Genomic DNA, 21,057 nt, shown 5'->3' on the forward strand with positions numbered 1-21,057 from the left:
TAAAAAAAAAAATATATCTTTCCCTTTCCCAATGTAAAATTATTGCTGCAACAATTTGGCAATATTGCAGCAACACATTTTTTGTATTGCCACAAACCAGATTTTGAGAGTAGTGAAATCTTGCCGCTAGCTGCAACAACTTCTGTTGCAACTTCTGGTGACATTCTGGCAATGCTGCATGCCGAAGTGTTGCCGCTAGCAGCAATAACTTCTGGCAACATTCTGGCAATACTATTAGAGTTATTTCTGTAAAAAATATTTATTTAATGAGAATATTGTTGTGATCATCTAATTAATTTTTTAGAATAGATAAGAATCTGGGGGAATAAGCCGTTGCAAATGCCCACGACCTTCTCATACCTCTAATAAGAAGTAATAAACGTACGAGTTAACTGGGCATTTAAACGGTGGACAGTATTGTCCAAATAATCAAAGTACTGAAAGTACTGTTAGAGACGGTGGCGCCGTTTGAAAGTGGCATATTACGTGTATGGAAATTATTGTTGTCGAAAATCCACAGCCAGCATCTCATACATGTACTTATACTTAACGCTTACTCGCACAACTGGTCTAGAGTTACTTACATGGATAATTCTGTGGAAATCGTAGTTGTGATTACAATCCACACTTTACAAATGTTGTGTCTTTTTATCGTCATCTTTTGGGGAAAACCCATAGATTTGTCACAGTCGGTAATACATGTACTACACAAATGTATTTTGATTGCCCCAGAATGACTCATTAAATATGTGGGTTGCCACCACATATTGAATGAATAAATCAAATCCAAAGCGATTTCGTCACTTCGATTGCGAGTCGCAACAAACTGGCGCATTTATATAGGCCCGCCTATTTGTAAATGGAAATAAATGTCGAACTCGCGAGTTAAAAATTATTTGAGAACAAAAGGGGCGATATTTACGTACATGTGTAAATAATGTTATTTGTTTGCAAAAAATCCCCCCCCCCCAAACCAAAGAAAATGTTCTCTAATAGCAGAGACGGGGGCATATGGATTAAAGTCACAGATTGTACTTCGCTTATCGAATTGCGTTAGTCAGTTTAGTGTGAAAAATTCGTCAGAAACTGTTAAGTGAACAAAATTATTATATCTTACATTACCGTTCTCAATGTACCATAAATGTATATGAAATATTGCATGAGTTGAACCGATTGTTTTTTCTCACAAAAAAAAGCTAGCGTTTGCTGCAAATTAGAGATGCACGAGCTGACACGCCGTGAAATCCATAAGACATTTTACAGCATATGTCTTTAATCCCTTATTTGCTTACAAAAAATCTGAACAGAAAATCTTTGAAACGTTTGTTTATATATGTACATGTAAACTTGTAAAATGGCGACTTGATTTGCACGTGAATTTTACAATCCGAGGTCGATCGATTAGCTTGTTTGAGAGAAAGTCAGCAGCAAGTAAAGCGTCAACATCAGTAGTAAATATTGTCTGATGAATATTGAGGTGCCTGTAATAAAATTAATGTTCTGTTCCTACAGACTGAGTGGGTTGCAGAATTAAGTAAATCACAGGATAGTCCAAAATTAAATACATATGTATTGTGAATTAAATTTCAAGTTTTTGTATGTTAAAAAAAACCATGCACACTTGTAGAAGAAAGTGTGCCATTGATCGGTTGAAGTTCAATAAAATGTAATTTATCTCATATTTATTGTCAGTATCTGTTGTGAATTCTTTAGAATAAGCTACAACAAAATAAATATTCTGCCTCAACTAAACTTAATTCGTTGAAAATGAATGAATTTATCGATGAAGCATAATTGCTGAAATATGAAATGGCAAATGAATCCTGTTTACATTAAAAAAAAAAACAAGAAGCGATGATTGTAAGATCTCTTAGCCAATTATCGCAGTGATATAGTTTATGCAGTCCTGATACAGAGTTTAACGTCATAACTGGCAGTTTGTGCATAAATTATCGATACCGCGAAAGCAGACAGAGTAACGGCTCATTTAAAATAAAACGCAATTTTATAAATTATCTAAATATATGTACAAAATGATTAGCAGCTATAATGCTTAAAATATCTAATAAGATTGAAATTAATTATCATACTGAAATCGACACATAGATAAAACATTGCGTGTAACACTGCATACCTAATAGAGTTATCGTTCCTTATCCGCTAGGGTCCCCGTGAGAAATACTCTTCCGGTCAGGACCGTAGCAATAGACAGTGGCTATTTATAGCCACCGTCTAAAAATGTACAAAAAGGCGTAACTGTGCTTAAATTTTAGAGTATTTACATATACTTTAAACTGGCAAATTTGAAATGACAATCACGTACTCATTTAAAGAGTTTAATTACAAAAATGTTCTATTTTATTTACTAATTTACCTCAGTCATCATATACAACCCCTAACGCAGGGGAGTCCACAAAGAGTATGGGGGAGTCGATTCCACCATTTGTAGTAGTCGATTTTTTCCGCTTCGGAAACAGGAGGAATTTAGGTAACACCTTTTGTAGGTATTTAAAACAAGTTTTTCCCAAAAAAAAATGAGTGGCGTCGGAATCAAATTGAAAGGGGGGGATAGACTTGTACAAAATATTAACAAGCAAAAAAGGGTCTTTGGTATGTATAAATTTGCAAAAAAAAGTTAGCCCCCCCCCTCCCCCGCCGGTTCCGACGCCTATGATATATACCGCACGGAAGACAGCGGTAGTCAAACCACTAACGTATAACAAGGGGACTTTATTCGTCACTGGTCATACTTTGTGTTGGTCATTGGTCCGAGTGGTCTATGTGTCTTCTGGTACAACTACTATGCTTTTTCTTTCACAACAAAACACGCATTTGTAATGTGATTTTCCTGCCGATACAATTGGAAGTGAAATACATAGTTAATCGTTGAATTTTCATTAGGCGCACACTGTACGTTTGACTTAGCTTGTATTCAGCATTTTGAGCACAATTACATGCTTTTGTCCAGTGTATGTCCCTGTTGCGTTAACAAGACTCTCAAGGATTCAGAGATGGAACGTTTTATCTTGCCATTTAATAGTTTCTTGCATGCACAATAACCATCTGTTTACAATATGAAGTTGTGCAATCTTAAAGAGAATAACATACATTTCATATTTTATAAAAGTAGTAGAAAACGCATATCAAATAATTTCAAATTATTATTAGCAAATGTTTAATTATTAAGAAAAGAAAAATACATTTTAACAATGTATATTATTAAGTATAAAAAAAAAATTACATTTTAACAATGTAAACAAAAAGATAAACAAAATACCCAAAACGCGTACGATTCGAACACCCGCTTTTACAGTGACATTTGTTCAAAGAACTCCTCGCTTACCACTACACCACTTTTCGCTTGTTTAGAGGGTATAATATAGCTGATTGTGGACTTGGCCTTTAAAGACCAGTCTTAAAAATTAAAAGAAGAAAACTTACTTTTTACCATAGAGTGGGTTTTCGTACCATTTTTTGGAAAATCGAAAAAGATAGACGTTAATATGTGTTATCAATATTCGTTCTTTAAAAAATGGTACGATGACCCACTCTATGAAAAAATATAATTTGAACATCCGATTTCTGTATAATTTTGTTGCCAAATTAGCATACAACCATTTTGTTGTCTTAAGAACAATTAAATGTGAAGTTACTTTTTGTGGGTTATGGCAGCACTGAATGTATATGATTACATATGTTTAATAAATGTAACAAAAGTGAAATTTGTTAGAAAAAAAATGTTAGTTTTTTTAATGGACCTATGTGGTTTTTTGCCTCGGCTTATTCCCCAAGATTCTCTGGCAATAATGTTAGGCCTGGTATTTAATTTCTGTATTAAATATAACAGGCTGCTTTCCACCTCAAAAAAATTCCTGTCAAATTTAAAATTTTCTGTGATCAGAATGCAAACACGCATTAATTAAACCACATTCTTAATAATTATTGGGGGAAAATAAATGAATGAGTAATACAATGAAAAATTCCTTTTATTTATTCAAACAACAGTAAACATTTTAATTTCAGGAGGCTGGAGAGACCGGGTTAACAAGTATTATCAATCAATTTTAGATATGATAGTTAATTATAACACGTTATAACTTCGCAGAAGTTTACCACTTTTCATCTTTTCTCTCTTATTGATTATACTCATTAAGGTTGCCAAAGCTTTACCAGAATTTAAACTTATAAAATTTTACACATTTTGCACAGGTCTAAAACTGCTAATATTATAACTTTGTTTCTGTTATATTTTTAAAAAAAAATAATAAAGCAAAAACAAAAAACAAAAATAAATATTATAGGCCTAAATATTTTGGTATTAAAGTCTTATTCTAAGAAATTCTGAATCAAAAGTTCTTATGTTACGTGTTCCCTAATAACTGTTAAGATTGGTTACGATGGTTTCACCATAAAAAATATAAAAGATTGTTTGAATCACCCCCCCCCCCCCCCCCCCCCCCCACGTTTTACATGAATACCAACCTGTCTGTCCTTTTGTAACGGTAATTTCTTATTTAGTTTTTTATTAAATTTAAATATCAGTCTACTTAGATTTGAGTATCTAAACCGCATGATCGATCCTTGTTTCGTATGCCTGTTTGTTTTTACTTTTACTTTTGTTTCAATGTGAAGTTACGCGCGCGCTGATTGGTCGATCAAATCACTAGCCGCCAATTTTTCCATTCAATCCATGCTGACCTACATGTTGTCCATCAAAATGCCAGAAAGATGTTGTTGCAACAATGTGTTGCGGCAAAATTGTTGTGGCAACACCTTTCGATTTATGGCAATATTGCAGCAATCTCATTTGCATACGAAAAACGCTACAGCAGCAATATTGCTGCAATGTATTAACAGAATGGTGTTGCAATATTGCCGCAATAATGATAGATTGTGTTGCCAGAAGATCAATATTTCAGTAAGGGGTACGTGATTTTAACATGATAAACAAAGCAGCTAACTTTTTTTATTCAATTTATCAGTAAAATTTTAAAAAAAAATTTGCTGAGATGTGGTCCATTGGGAAATATAGATAGATTGTGAAATACTTTCTATATTCAGATGTGGATGAAATCCTTTAAGCCAACAGTATCCAAAATTTGATTTTATGGATTTTTTTAATGTCTTTATAGAATATGGTACTGGTAATAATGCATATATATTGCAATTGATTTTCTCAACAAAAATTTAACAAAGAGGTTTAATTTTATAATTAATTTTTGTATGGATGTCGCATAAAATTAATAATTAATTGTTATTTAAGTTACAAATGATATTGTGAACAGAGGGCCAGTTTCCAGTTGCTGATTGTCAGCGATGGAGTGACCACCTTCACAGCTTTCCTCTTTAAACAAATGGGCTGGCTCCCCCCAAAACCAGCCCTGCTGGGATACAAGTGTGGGTCCAGTGACTTCTACAGCCATCCAGCCTCTCTGACCAACAACATGCTCGATGAGGTGTTTAACAATGGCTATAACAGTAAGTTACTTTGGGGGGTTTTGATGTGTTGTAGATTAATAGAAAAATATATTTCAAATGTTGATTAAAACCTTGCAATATTTGGAAAATAAGTTCATCATTTTTAATTTAAATTACCATTTAATTTATTATTTAATTTAATTCGATCATTACCTTTTAATTGTGGCTAGATTTTGATTTAGATGATCATTGTCTATACTTGCTGGTTGACCTATGGATTCCTTGGTTTATATAGTGAACATTATAGGTATTGAAATTTTGATCATAGTAGTGTTTGAAAATGTCATAATCAGTGATATTTTGATTTCTTTCGAGCAACTAGAGTTTCATTAGTGTCATATAAAGGTGGACAAACAATTTACAAAAAAGTTAAAGCTGACATGAATTCATAAAAGCATTTGGTCGCCATATTAGTTTTGATCGCTCCTCTGGGGTATATATATCTGGTCAAGAAAGTTACAGTTGTTTGTTTTCCGATCAAGGCATTCATGTTGCACGGACTTCTGAATGCATGAACATGATGAACTACACATTGTAGTGAAATGTTTGTAATAAAGAATAAAGGAAACAAAAAATCAATTAAATACAAAATAATATATTTATTCTTTGAAGTAATTTCCAAGGTATCCATTTTATTTTGCACAGGTAGTGCTGCCTCACTTCACATGCACATTGAACACGTGTGTCATTCATACAGAGTGCATAACGTCTGCATCTTTATGAAAACCCTGGCGGCAGTATAAAAGAGAAATAATGCGTATTTATGAATTCATGTCAGCTTTAAGTTGGCTAGGTGTTGTACCAATTTTTTTTAACGTATATAATACTTAATATCTTAGGAGGAGATAGGCCAGGTGTTTGGATTTACAAGATGGATACCATGAACGATTTCATCAACTACGCTGAAAAATGTTACACCTGGATCCAAAGCTATGGAAACCCAGAGTATCTGTCAGTTACATTGGCAAACACAAAATTAACCAATTGTCCATGCAGTGAAGACAGAATACAAAAGGATGGTCGATTTGTACCATACCCCAACCAACCAAACTGTTATGTCACTGAATTTCCTCCCACTGGGATATCTGGAACTAGGGTAATGAATTAGGATTTGTTTGTTTCTTGTGTTTAGACATACTGTTTATGTAATATTTGTGCTGTCATAAATTACCGGTATATTTTTAAAATCTTGGTTTACCCCACAAATTTCTTTAAAAGCTACATCTTGATGAAAAGCAATCAGTCTATAGTCATGCAATTACAGGTATATATAATTACAATGATGTGTCTGAGCAGGTTTCAGGACCATTTAGTTAAAAACTGTTATTGTAAACATATCCTTTTTTATGCCCAGTAATTTGTGTTTGTTCTTTTATTGTAATTCATGCAAAAATATGTATTTACTTTACTTAAGCTTCCCTTTGACCTTGACTTTACATTTAGCAGCGTTTCAAAGCCTTTCTAGATCTTTTATATCAAATTTTGTACAAAGTTACATAAAGGAGAAAGTAAAGTAATTTATTAGTTTCTTTCAATATGCCTTTAAATTCAAAGCCTAATTGTTTAAATCTCATGAAAACACACATTAATTATAGCTATCTTGAAAGGAAGACAATAATGATTTCAGAAATATGGCATATTCCTAAGATGTATAAGTTTGTAAAAATTGACAAAAAAGGGCACATCTTCTCAGTTGTTGAGGAGAAAAATGTGTCTACAGCTGTTGCTCACTACAAAATTAATATATTTATTCAAAACATGATGACTGTCAAGGGCCAGGAAACCAAAAAGATTGTGAAGTCACAGTTATAAATTGTTTAGATTAGCATTGCTGCCCTATATAGACCAGGGTGCTGGCATCTTGTCTTTGTGGCAGTCAGATGTGATCAAATGCTGATGCCAGATTACAGCTCAGTGGGTAGAGCACCTGACTAGAGATCCAGGGCAGCACAGGTTCAAATCCAGATCTGGTTCGTCATTGTTTCATCTCGTTACATTCGGTGCTATGCCAACCCTATATAGGAACTGACAGGATAACTTCTGCCAGTGAGGGGAGTCTGGATGATTGCCAAGGGCAATGATCATTTAAAGGGGAGAATCGTGATGGTCAGACTGGATCGAATAATGGCGCCAGATACTAGTAGCCCAGAGGGTAGAACACCTAGCTGACTAGAGAATCAGGGGGCCCTGGTGGAATCCTAGGTTGGTCCTACATTATTTCTCCCATCCCATTACATCTTCACCATTTGCCACTGTTTGTTTCAGAAATGCTGCTACTCAAGGAATTCAACTCTGGCCACCCTGATTAGCTCTGGAGCAAGCGCTGGTTATATTTACACATCAAACCCTCTACACAATCCAAGAGAAGCCAATGTGTTGGATGAGGAGCCTCACAATTACTGCTGTCACCATTCCAACCTCTGTAGTGAATTCCTCAGACTCAGATACTCTGACACTTGTGATCTCTACCAGCCCCTCACATCTGGTATGTTAGATAGAATTGATGTTTCCTTATGATACATTTTGTTGTAGGGTCTTAAGTGTGCTGTCCATTCCACATTAATGAGATTAGAATAGAAACGAAGAATATACCGTATTTTTCGGGGCATAGGCCGGTATTTTTTTTCTCCGATGAGCGAGCCCCGGCCTATCCCCCGGGATCGGCTATTCTTAGACTCAAAGTTAAAAAAATTTAACAGTAAAATATAAAATCCACTGTTTTTATCCGTTGTACTGTTGTAGCAGTTTATTATGAGGGTTGGGTTTTTTTCATCCGTTTGAACTATTGTTCGATAGTTGTCCCGTTGATAATTTTTGTAATGACATCGTGAGTAATAAAATGCACAGTACTGTACGAGGTATTTCTTTACAATCCCAGTCAAAAGAATTTTTTTCCCACGTTCGTGTATGAACCCTGGAAACTATTATTGCGTAGTAAAAAAGAAAACGAAACCGGGTAGAATGTAATATGACGGAATTTTTGTGAATTCTTCATGTCTGCGTTCGTGGGAATCGCTGGTCTTGGGTGGAGAATAAATCAAATGCTTTGTGTTTTTACAATTAATTTTCTGTTGGATGAAATAAATGTATTCTGGTGTCTTGTGTATATACAAAGGTGTGAAACCCGTGACTAAAACACAGCCTGGGGGCACGTAGCCGAGGTACACCTTTACACTTCATTGCATTAACTGTGTTTTTAACATTACAACTTCTCTGCATAACGGCAGTCACTATTTAATTAATCAATGGAAAGAACACAAATTAAATATTTTATGTTTGGTATTTCGTTTTCTCATTCATAGCGATTACGGGGGATAACTCTATTTGAATATGAAACCACGTGTTGAGCTAATGGACGCCATACCCCGTATTTACAAGTAGCTTTCAAAGTATAACTTGATTAAATGAGATTTAGCAATAAGGTATTAATAAAATATAAATGGTTTGGTAAAATATTATACTTAGTTCTACCAGACAAAACCACGGAGGTTGGTGTTGCAATTAAATTTACAATATGTAAAATTACGATACATATAACGATACACTGACGAAAACGGAAGAGACCAAACAGCCACAAAACACAGACTGATTTTTAAAAATTGCTTAAAATATATATGTTAAGCAAATTTAATAACTTTAATTACTCTTTTGACTTTCTACATCAATATTCTGAAAGTATATACTTAATACGATGACTTCCTTAATAAGCGGTCATACTTTCACTATAGTAATCATCGATTGAAAATCGGCTTATCCCCCAATTCGGCTAGTCTAAGGATTTTTCTTGAATTTTGTCTAAAAATTAGCAATTCGGCCTATGCCCCACATCGACATATGCCCCGAAAAATACGGTACATGTTGTTCTTTTTTAAGGATCATCTTTTGGAGATCCTCACATACGTACATTGGATGGTCTTACCTATACATTTAATGGACTGGGAGAATATGTGATGCTGACTATGACACAACCTGGGTCTAATGAGACTCTTCTAGAGATTCAGACCCGTACAACACAGGCCATCAACGCTAATGGAACAGCCATTAATGCCACAGTGTTCCAAGCGTTTGCTGTCAAAGAAAAGAATGGAGGAATAGCTCAGGTTGAAGTCAATCTAGCAAAGACAGGTACGAAATCCAGCTCATATTTCAAGGATTATTTGTATAGAACTATTTAGGGAGTGGTTTTTGTTGTTATAGGGTCAGTAAACCTTAAATTGTCCATTTAGAATAATAATTCATATGATAATGTTATCATTTGCAAATATGTTTTCTTATATATAAATATTAACCTATAGAATAGCGAAAACGTTCCTTTTTGTTTGAAGTTTTTCGTGACGTCGCAATGATAACCGCACATGCTTATCATTTGACGGTTGCATTACAGTAAATCTGGAAATTTTTACCGTAGATAAATTTTTAGCTAATTTGCGCGTGCTCTGCATTCGCAAAAATTTTTTTCCTAAAAATTAATCAACAACCAAAAAAAAGTCATAAAAATTTTGCCGAAGGCTGGTCTCTTCTCCCTACTATATGAACAGGTGTCCGTAAGTAGTGGTCATTCAAAAAACCTGTTTATATAACCAGGTAATTACCCCCAAGCTATAACCAGCGTGTGGAGAAGTGTTTCTTTATTTAAAAAATTAATCATACCGTTCGTTCACCCCACTTACTTTCATGAACTTTACAACTATACTGTATATATGTAAATATGTTTGTTCTTCTTATGTACCTCTTGTACCATTATATGGTGTTGAGTGAAATACACTGAAACTGAACTGAAGGACTTCACTCAAAATCGGTATCTTCGGTTGACTGGTAGCCTCATGTCTATCTTTAGTGTATATACTGATGACAATGCATTCATGCGTGATTTATTCATAGATATGATATGTACCGGCGTTACGCAGAATGTAGCGTTATTTTTTTTTTACCCCATTCACAGTGTACCGGCGGGACACCAAAATTCACGGAATATGAAAATTTGTACAGTATTTTGAATTTCTCGTGAATGCCGCCATTTTCTTCTCATTCTCACTCGCTTGACACAGGAAAACGTCACCTGTGTTTGACACGTGACCCTCCGATACTTGTGTGGTGTACACAAACCGTCGCATGTGAAGGTGTGAACTGCTAATTGGGATAATTATCTCACTATAAATCCATATCAAGATACCCCTTTAGGTAGTTTGCATTTGCTGCTGTAATTGTATATATCGGTAATTTGAACAAAATATAATTTGCAGACATCAACTCTCACATGAAACAATATGAAGTTTGTAAACATATACGATTCGTGAGAAAATTAGAGGCGGCGGTAATATACGATGTCCGAAGGTTAGCTAAGGCGAGAGAAATTTAATTTTTAGTTTTACGGATCCGCCGACCCAATTTTTCCGATTTTGTTAAAAAAAAAATAATGAAAAAAAATTTGTATCTTCGGAAATTTTTCCGGAATTTTCAAGTTTGACCGATCTTGGTTTTAAAATTACTTTATTTTATTTGAAATCTTCAAAACGTTTGACAAAGGGAGCTTTTAAAATCAAGTGTAAGCGTCTCTATAACATGGAGTATTTAAGATGGAGGTCAGCCAAGCATGGTTTGGCTTAAAAGTTTTTATGAAAAGCAAAGAAAATGTTATCCTGAACAAGTTTAGTAAGGTTAATACCAATGATCTTGAAACAAACACAAAGTACACAGTGGATATAGTGGACAAATTAACTTAATATTATAAGTTCAAGCAAATAATATGTAATTTTGATTAATAAAAGTTTGCCCACTGTTTTTTTTATTTTTTTTATTTTCCCTCCTCCGACCCAAATTTTTTACAACAAAATCCGTAAAACTAAAAATTAATTTCTCTCGCCTAACATTGTGCATGTCAGTATGTTGACATTTAATATTTGAGTGCTTTTTATTTTTAGCGCCGATGACAATTCGCAAAATTTTAAAACGTAAAAATTAATCTATAGCTTTGTGACTTGAATTCGCAAAAATAAATCGACGTAAAAATTTTTAGATTTACGGTATTGTAAACATAAAACATGAACAATTTGCCTTAGGCGTAGATATAAATAATAAACAGCTATGTAAAAGAGTTCACCGCGATATGAACTTAGTACATGATCAAATCTTCTGAGGAGCCCTTCTGGCTTCACAGGATATAATCATGTGACCAACCAAGTTCATATTCTGGTGATGCTGTTTTTTCTTAAATGAATAGGCATGATAGTTTACCACTGTCCTTAAAAGTTTCCCCTGCAAATTATCATGATTGTAACCTTGTTTCAGGACTGGTTGTTTATGCAGACAGAGTAGATATTACCCGTCAGTTTTATTCCAGCGATACTTACTCCTACTATGTAGCCAGTAGACTGTTACTGAAAAGAACAGGGACAAACTCTGCCAAGATTCTGTTTCCATCAGGTAAACTGTTGAACCTCAGAGGAAAGAAAAGATTTTTTCTTACCTTGTAAATTGATAAGTTTCAGCAGCATTATTATATTAAATACTTACTACAGTGAAACCTGGATATAGGGAAGTCTTTAGTACCTGTACATCTACTAATTTTAATAAAATTAGTAGATGTACAGGTACTAAAAACTTCCCTATATCCAGGTTTCACTGTAGTAAGTATTTAATGTATGTTCATGCATGAAGTGAATTCACATTAATGCAATAATTGTTTTCCTTTCTATTATTGATAATTGCTTCTAGAAACTCTACTCTGAAGATTTTTGATTGGGAAGTTTGACATACATATTCTTCCAAATATTGATGTCAATTCAATACTTTTCATTATTGGACTCTAAAAAATTGCAATAGAAGATGTAAATTTCTTTATTCTAACCTTTGCCTAAAACATCTTGACCTAGCTTTCAATAAATGTCAGTTTGTCATAACCTTGGGGAATTAATTGTTAAGAATGTCGCAGGGTATTCAAGTATTATTTTGCTATATCTATTTTTGAGCAAACATGCATGTTTTACTGTTGTACATGCTGATACTGTTTATTTTAGGCATCACTTTTGATATGTCTCTTAACCTCGGAATGCTGGAACTAACTACTGGAATACCAGATTCATTATCCTCCACCACAAACAACTCAGGACTTCTGGGAAATATCAACGGGAACATGAATGATGACCTGAAAACGCCCAATGGAACACTGCTGCCCTCTAACACGACTGAAAAGGAGATATATTTCAACTTTGGAGAGCTTTGTAAGACTTCCACGTATTAATTTTCTGGGGGATGGGGGGGGCATAGTTATAGCCCAAGAATTTGACTTAGAACACTTTATTTTTCGTCTATTACCACAAATTATTGATATACATATCTACATGTATGTAGATTTTAAGACAATTTTATTTGTTTGTACATTTATAATCAAGCTTAGATTGTTTTGTTTTTTTACATTTATATCATCAAAAATCTGAATTCTGGTCCAGCAAAAATCATGCAGACATTTGTACTTTTCAAAACTCACATAGTTTAAATTTGACAAATCTTATTTTTGATTCTTTCAGGGAGAATTGATTGTGCCAAATCTCTTTTTGTGTATGGAAGTAACTTGGATTGCAATTCCTTCAAACAGACAGGGTTTTCCCCAATATTTATGGACGATTTTACCCAGCAAGAGATTAACCAAGCACAAGAAGTGTGTGGAGGTCCCCAGAACTTTAACTGTATTTACGATTTTCTGGCTACGCAGAATGAGGCTATAGCTAATGCCACTAAGAAAGCCTATGAGACATCTGTTGAAGAAGAGAAGCGTGCAGGTAAACAAGTATTTGTAATGGCTCTCACTTTTATCTCTATAATTATTACGAAATAACATGTTAAATTAATGAATTCTATAGCTACAGAATTAGGAGTAAACTGGCCTGAGTCAGTTTAATTATTCTAATTTTAACCACAATTTAATTGTTAAAGATGTGCATGCTTAGATGATGTTTGAAAATTTCACTTGAAGAAATTTTTCTGATTGATTCCTGTTATAACGAGAGCCAGCAAACACAAATGTTGAAGCACTGATAAGGGCATCTCCATTTTGCTTCTTAATCAGAAAACACCAAGCCATTCCTGGATGGAGTTGGAACCTTGTACACAGTTGTTGGCCAGAGCATCAACATAACGGCCTTTGCCTATGATGTGAACAGAGACAATGTTACCATCATTATGTTGAGTCCTGTGAATGTTACTTCTGATACACTCCCAGGGAATGTCTCCTTCTCCTACATCTATACTCCAGCAGACATGACACCCTATGCTGTAGAGTAAGTAGTTTCTCCTACATCTATACTCCAGCTGACATGACACCCTTTGCTGTAGAGTAAGTAGTTTCTCGTACATCTATACTCCACCAGATATGAGACCTTATGCTGTAGAGTAAGTAGTTTCTCCTACATCTATACTCCAGCAGACATGACACCCTATGCTGTAGAGTAAGTAGTTTCTCGTACATCTAATATCTAGCAGACATGACACCTTGTGCTGCAGAGTAAGTAGTTTATCCTACATCTATACTCCAGCAGACATGACACCCTTTGCTGTAGAGTAAGAAGTTCTTATAACATATGTTGTATGATCATGCATAAACCTCCACTTTTTAGGAAATTAATTACATGTAAGATTTTCTTCTTCTATTATATTTTTAAAACTTGGTCATGCTAATAAAATGTAGTTTAAATTTAAAATTGATTTTTATCTTCTTGCAGATTATATGCTATTGATGAACTGAATGGTGTATCAATTATGCTATCTGAAACTGTGTACCAATGCTATGGCTGCAATAACCATGGAAACTGTAACTACTCCCTAACAACAAGCACCAGTATTTCTTCATTCTTTATTGTACCATGCTCTTGTGACATCGGGTGGACAGGTAAATGTTTTTGGCTCCCATTCTCTCATTTTCTTTTCTCTAATGTTTCAGTTTTATCTAATTTGGTTTTACTCTTTTTCTGCTGTAGGCAACTCGTGTGAGACCGACATTGATGGTTGTGCTGGTTCCCCATGTGACCCCCTCAGTAACTGTACAGACACCCCAGCAGCTCAGCAACAGCTAACTGGACGGGCCTTTACATGTCAGAACTGTCCCACTGGCTACCAGATGACTCAGTCCTACAAATGTATAGGTAAGTGGTGCAACTAGCTACCACCCAGATAACTCAGTACTACAAATGTATAGGTAAGTGGTGCAACTAGCTACCAGATAACTCAGTCCAACAAATGTATAGGTAAGTGGTGCAAAGAGCTACCAGATAACTCAGTCCTACAAATGTATAGGTAAGGGGTGACTCAGTCCTACAAGTGTGTAGGTAAGAGGTGACTTAGTCCTTTAAAAGAATAGATAATAAGTTCCACTTGCTACCAGATAATATTCAGTCCCACAAAAGTTTAAGGCATTCCCCTGGCAAACATCTAAGTCCTACAAGTGAATAGGAGTCCCATTGGCAACTGCATGCAATCCTTTAAGTGTACAGGTAAAGGGTTCCAATGGCAAACTGATGACTCAGTCCTACAGGTGTATAGTAAGAGGTGCCACTGGTCTCCAGAAAACTTAGTCCTACAAGTGTAGAGATAAGGGGTGATTAAGTCCTAGAAATGTATAGGTAAGGGGTGACTCAGTCTTACAAGTTTAAAGATAAGGGGTGACTAAATCCTACAAATGTATAGGTAAATAGTGCAACTATAGCTACCAGATTACTCGGTCCTACAAATGTTTTGATAATAGAGCCCTATTGGCCACCAGATGATTCAGTCTTATAGGTGTATGAATAAGGAAGGACCCGGCCCTACAAGTGTATAGAGAAGGGAATGCTTCTTTTGATCTGCCTCCGACATGTAGTATCACAATGTTTAAGTGATAAAGTGCAACTACATTTTATTTCTGTGAAAAAAAATTAAGGAAATATAGATCTCCCATTTTCTATCATTAATTAATTATTATATTTTTCTATAATAATAGAATTTTTCCCTTCATTTGCAGACATTGATGAATGTTCCAACAGTTCTTTGAATCTGTGTAACCAGCTGTGTACAAACACAGAGGGGAGTTACTCCTGCTCCTGTCACACTGGCTACAGACTGACCAACTCTCTCTGTTCAGGTAAACATCTATATATAGATAATAATAAGAGCATAACTCAGTGTTAATTGATAGGTAGTTAGTTTCTGTAGTACATGTACTATATCAGAGTCAGAACTAATGTAAAAGGAAACGATATAGTCTGGTGTTTTATTTCAACTTTAAACAATTTAAACCAAAGTCGACTTTTGCTGGAACATACACTCTGAACATTGGGTAGATTTTTGTTGTACATAATCTGGAAATATTTAATTCAATTTTGAATTTTTTAAAGACATCAATGAGTGTCAAGAAGGGACAAATGCATGCCAGCAACAGTGTGTGAACACTGCGGGCTCTTACAGCTGTTCTTGTGTGGACGGCTATTCTCTCCAACCAGATGGCGTTTCCTGTACCTTGCTAGGTAGGTCAAACATGCATGTTTATAACAAAGAACTGAATGTTATTTATTTGAATAACTCCAACACCGTCCACTGTTGAATTGCAGCTCCACAGCAAACCTGTGCTGATGTGAACTGCAGTCAGGGATGTTCTGTCAATGCCACGGGCTCAGCTTACTGTTTCTGTAACCAGGGATATACACTGTTGTCAGACAGAAGGAACTGCACAGGTACAGCTTTGTTAGAGATTTCAAAAGTCAGTGATAGTGAAAGATAAATCAGCATAAACCCATACAAATCAGGTTAAACACTCTGAGAGTGATCATAATCCTTGCATTCTTATAGACTTCTCTAATTTTTAACCGGGTTTTCCAACGGAAAAATCCGGTTATTAAAATGGTGAAAATGGCGGGCGGGCGGGCGGCTGCAAAAAGGGTACCCTCATTGTACGGATAACTCCTCCTACAGTTCTCAAGATAGGAAGTTGTTCTTTTGCAGATCAATTGTACATATATCAGAGGTGTGCATATTGCTAGGATTTTGATTTCTGATAATTTATGAAAAAAATACTAGCTTTTGAACTTTTTTTTGGCAAAATGTTGCATATACATGTAGGGTACCGGTACTCCATTTCACTGGATAAGGGTTGACATGGATTATGGATACAGTTTACATAAAAGAAAACCCGGTTTGCTGTCACATTGACAGCTTTTCACTTGTCTGTTATGTGTTTCATTGTGGCCTTTTTGATTTGATATATGGGTATATATTCAGCAAGATTGCCTTCTTGTTTCTAATTTTGTTGTGCTTTGCCTCATTGAGAAAAACTACTTGGTTGTTACCTCTATCCATATAATGTTTCTTCATAATTGGATTCAAAGCATCTAGATCAGTATCCAAAACAGCTAGATTAAGATAATTGGCATTGAACACATATTTTGATACTATCAAAACTATTTGATATATGATGTGATAATCTGTGATTTTCTTTTAATGAAAGATGTGGATGAATGTCAGAATAGTGGGCAGTGTTCCCAAGTGTGTTCCAACACAGACGGAGGTTTTACATGCAGTTGTTTCATTGGTTACAAGCTACAAGGAGACAAGTTTTCATGTTTAGGTAAAGTCCTTATCATACTTTTCATCCTTTTCATTGAATTTCATAGAAAGGTCTATGCAAGTTATTTTATATGAAACACCATTTCAAATTATTTATTGAAGGATGTGACTCTTTGCACTGGGGATACAATTGCAACACGTCATGTGACTGTTCCCAGAATGCTCTGCGTTGTGACAGTGTGAGAGGATGTGTGTGCAAGGCTGGTTGGTCGGGAGTCCAATGTAACACTAACATCAATGAGTGTGTAGACCCCAGTTTGTGTTCGGCCACAGAATTGTGTGTAGATAACATGGGCTCCTACAGTTGTCAGTGTATCCCTGGATACAGGAGGAGTGCTGCTGGATCCTGTCAGAGTAAGAATGGCTTATTACATCATATGTAAAGATATACATTTATATAGATACACATGCATGTACATACGTAATTAAACACAGTGAACATGCTTAAGGTAAAGAGTTCTTGCTTACAGTGCTGTAGGAAATGTCCTTGCAAACCATGCAGTTTTCACAATTAAGTTTTTTTGTAACTTTTTCCACTTTTTAGATGTGGATGAGTGTTCTGAGTCGCTAGATAACTGTACGTCTACAGAGTACTGCCAGGATGTTCCCGGGTCCTTCCTGTGTCCCTGTAAGACAGGGTACCAGAGAAACACCACCTCTGGAATCTGTACAGGTATGAAGACACTACAACAGGTGCTTGTTCCTTTTAAATCAAACAATAAAACTCCACATTTACGGTAAGTACTACCTCTGGAAGTTGTATGGATTTTGCATGAAAGAGTGACACTAACATATCAGAAAATCCAACATTGATTAAAATCTATTTGCTCATAACAATTTGTTTATAAAATATATGTTACATTATACAAGAAATACTATCTTAATGATTATGAGGATATTGGGTTAACAAATAAGAATATACAGGGATTTTTTTTGCCCTGTGTTTATTGAAGCCTTTTACACTTGCAAATGGTTTTACCCCATCAATAAAAATTGACAAAATAGGACCAATGTTGTTTTACGTCTTTCATAGTATATATTAATATGGCTTCAAAGTAGGTAAGTTTTGCTATTTTTGTCCCCGCCACAACGCGGAGCGGGGACATAGAAATGCCGGCCGGCCGTCCGTCCGTCCGTCCCCCTTTATTGTAAGCGCTCTCATGCCTACAAATTTTGACGGATTTTCAGTTAATTTATACCAAATGTTTATACTACTAATACTTTGGTCAAGTTCAAAAATCAGCATAGGTCGATACTTTTTGTTGGAGTTATGGGACTTTGACCACAATAAAGACCCCGTTTTATCCAAAATTTGACATTGTAAGCGCTCTCATGCCTACAAATTTTTTACGGATTTACATGAAATTTATACAAAATGTTTATACCACTGATACCTTGGTCAAGTTCCTAAATCAACCATTTGTCAATACTAGTATACTGCATGACCGGCGGGGGACCCAGGAATTCTATTCTTGTTAGCCCTGGTTACCATGGCAACGATTGCCTCCAGCAACCAACTTTAAGTGTCTTTTTGCATTTTAAATCTAGGTGTGTCCATGTTTGAAATATAAAGAGAATTGGTGACTATGCATGGCTATACCTTGATATAAATTTTTGATTCTTACATAGAATTGATGTTACAATATTCAGGACCCTGCTCCTAGTAGTTGCTTCTGATACAGCTGAGGGGTGAATTTACTCTACATTGGTTGCCCTAGTACATTTATATCAAATTAAATATCCTTCTTACCTTAAAGCTAACAAAATGAATTGTCTATTGAAATCGCCATGATCTTTTGTCTTCAGATGTTGATGAATGTCTAGAGGAAATATCTTCCTGCTCCCAGAACTGTCACAACACAATCGGAAGTTATTTTTGTACCTGTTTAGTTGGATACCAACTTCAGGATGATCGAATTAGTTGTGTGAAATGTGGGTACATTAATCTTTTTAATGTTTTCAATTCATTGTGACATGAACATATTTAGTGGTAAAACTTTCATTAGATTTAATTTATTTTCAAAAATTATTTTTAAAAGAAAAACAATATTCAATTTGTTTGCAACAGTATATATTGAGCAGCATTGCTTCATTAGATCTATGCATAGAACTTGCATGTAGTTGACAGCATGTACCCTGCAATGAATTTACTATTTAAGATTGGTAGATACATTATTAAAACCTGATATTTTGTCAAACTGTGCATCTATATCTGGTAACTGTTCTGGTTGTAGCCAGCAATCCATGTATGGGAGCCAGTGTGGATGGGACATGTGACACAACACATGGCGGCTGCACTGTCAATGCTTCCAATGTGGCCTACTGTTTCTGTGACTCTGGATATGAGCTCCAGGTCAATGCATCGGGATTCTCACTGTGTCCAAGTAAGATTATCGGATTATTTTGCATTATTTCAGGAATAAATAGTTTTAATGAAGCATCATGTAGAAGATTAATACCGTTTTGTTATAATATAAGTACGTTTACTTATATAAAGATGAGTTTGTTTAGCCAACTAAACAAAGCATTACAACCAGAATTTTATTATTCTGATGTGAGAGAGATGATCCAATAGTTTGATGCCAACTTACATTTGTCCATTTTCAGATATCAATGAGTGTGACAGAAACATTTCTGGCTGTTCCCATGTCTGCACTGATATCAGTGGAAGCTTCTCTTGTAGCTGTCCAGACGGATACAAACTTACCACCAATCAGAAAACTTGTGAAAGTAATCAATATTTTGTTCTCTTTAAATTGTTCAAGAAATACACTGTCCGAAATGCAATGGTCTTCAAAATTTATCTGCTGCAAAATTCTTTTTAAAAATATACGTTTACATCATTATTATACAAGCAACTGAAGATATAATGTGGTTTTTTTAAAGATGAATTTATGAGAAATATTTGATCTTGGATAAATTACTTACTGTGAAATCATTAAATTTCGTGGGGGTCAATTTTCGTGGATTGCTTAAATTTTGCAGGTTCGTGGGGACGTAATTTCGTGTATTCTCTACAAACCTACAAAGGAAATATGACTTTATTACTCTAATTTATTTTAATTCGTGGAGGATGTTAATTTGTGGATGAGAGGTACCCACGAATTCCACGAAAATTGAGCCACCACGAAATCTAATGATTCCACAGTATTGTTTATCTTTCAGGTTGTAGTGTGACCAATTCGTGGGGCCCCAACTGTACCACCCCCTGTAATTGTGGGGTGGGGGCCTCATCCTGTGACCCCATTGTGGGCTGTGTATGTCAGCAGGGATGGAATGGAACCCTGTGTGATACCAACATCAATGAATGTCTGACGTCGCCCTGTAACGCTAGTCAGGTCTGTGTGGACAACCCAGGCTCCTACACCTGCACCTGTAGTTCAGGATTTCAGAGTGATCAAAATGGTGGATGTCAAGGTGAGGTGCCAGTGAATCAAAGTTATCTTACACTTTCAGATTTTCAAATACTTATTTTTTTTTTCAAGAGGTGTGTTTTCACATAACATATTTAAGCTGTCCTTTTCCATTCTCTGTGTGCATTAGCAAAACTTCAACCATTGTAACAATTATATATTGTAGATGTGGATGAATGCAGCAATGGTCAGGCCATTTGTCAACAGCTGTGTATAAACACTGAGGGGAGCTACAACTGTTCCTGTAGTCCAGGGTTCAGTCTGCAGCCGGACAATATCTCATGTCAAGGTTTGTTTTTTATGCAAAAAACATTACATGTGTAGTAGGAATATTAGGACTGCGGATATCAGCGTAATAGCTCAGTACATGGTACAGTTTCAGAATAGAATTGCAAAGGTCCAAGATTCAGCTCCCTGTCTAGTAATATATTTTTGTTGTATATCTGCCCATTTGTACTATTTTACCCACATTTTGTTAGTTATGAAAAAGGGTTTTAGATAAAAATTGTTTTGGTGCTTATATTTGTTTCTCACTGAGATTTCTAATTTAAAGATAATGTTAAACCTCTTAACTTTC

General features: G+C 35.3%; 1 protein-coding gene across 1 annotated transcript in view; it reads left to right on the forward strand.

Moving 5' to 3' along the window:
- Positions 1 to 21,057, forward strand: part of LOC136275309 (serine-rich adhesin for platelets-like) — a 49,064-nt gene that overhangs the window by 6,925 nt on the left and 21,082 nt on the right. The window contains exons 4-24 of the mRNA XM_066084051.1: positions 5,286 to 5,478; positions 6,318 to 6,574; positions 7,744 to 7,963; positions 9,352 to 9,603; positions 11,767 to 11,901; positions 12,495 to 12,698; positions 13,005 to 13,256; positions 13,544 to 13,754; positions 14,196 to 14,362; positions 14,451 to 14,615; positions 15,470 to 15,589; positions 15,843 to 15,971; positions 16,056 to 16,178; positions 16,949 to 17,068; positions 17,170 to 17,421; positions 17,612 to 17,740; positions 18,874 to 18,999; positions 19,302 to 19,451; positions 19,675 to 19,797; positions 20,233 to 20,484; positions 20,647 to 20,769. Coding sequence (XP_065940123.1) covers positions 5,286 to 5,478; positions 6,318 to 6,574; positions 7,744 to 7,963; positions 9,352 to 9,603; positions 11,767 to 11,901; positions 12,495 to 12,698; positions 13,005 to 13,256; positions 13,544 to 13,754; positions 14,196 to 14,362; positions 14,451 to 14,615; positions 15,470 to 15,589; positions 15,843 to 15,971; positions 16,056 to 16,178; positions 16,949 to 17,068; positions 17,170 to 17,421; positions 17,612 to 17,740; positions 18,874 to 18,999; positions 19,302 to 19,451; positions 19,675 to 19,797; positions 20,233 to 20,484; positions 20,647 to 20,769 — 3,703 coding nt within the window. The remainder of the gene's footprint in view (positions 1 to 5,285; positions 5,479 to 6,317; positions 6,575 to 7,743; positions 7,964 to 9,351; positions 9,604 to 11,766; positions 11,902 to 12,494; positions 12,699 to 13,004; positions 13,257 to 13,543; positions 13,755 to 14,195; positions 14,363 to 14,450; positions 14,616 to 15,469; positions 15,590 to 15,842; positions 15,972 to 16,055; positions 16,179 to 16,948; positions 17,069 to 17,169; positions 17,422 to 17,611; positions 17,741 to 18,873; positions 19,000 to 19,301; positions 19,452 to 19,674; positions 19,798 to 20,232; positions 20,485 to 20,646; positions 20,770 to 21,057) is intronic.

This window comes from Magallana gigas, chromosome 5, assembly GCF_963853765.1.
Source record: "Magallana gigas chromosome 5, xbMagGiga1.1, whole genome shotgun sequence".
Lineage (NCBI taxonomy): Eukaryota > Metazoa > Mollusca > Bivalvia > Ostreida > Ostreidae > Magallana > Magallana gigas.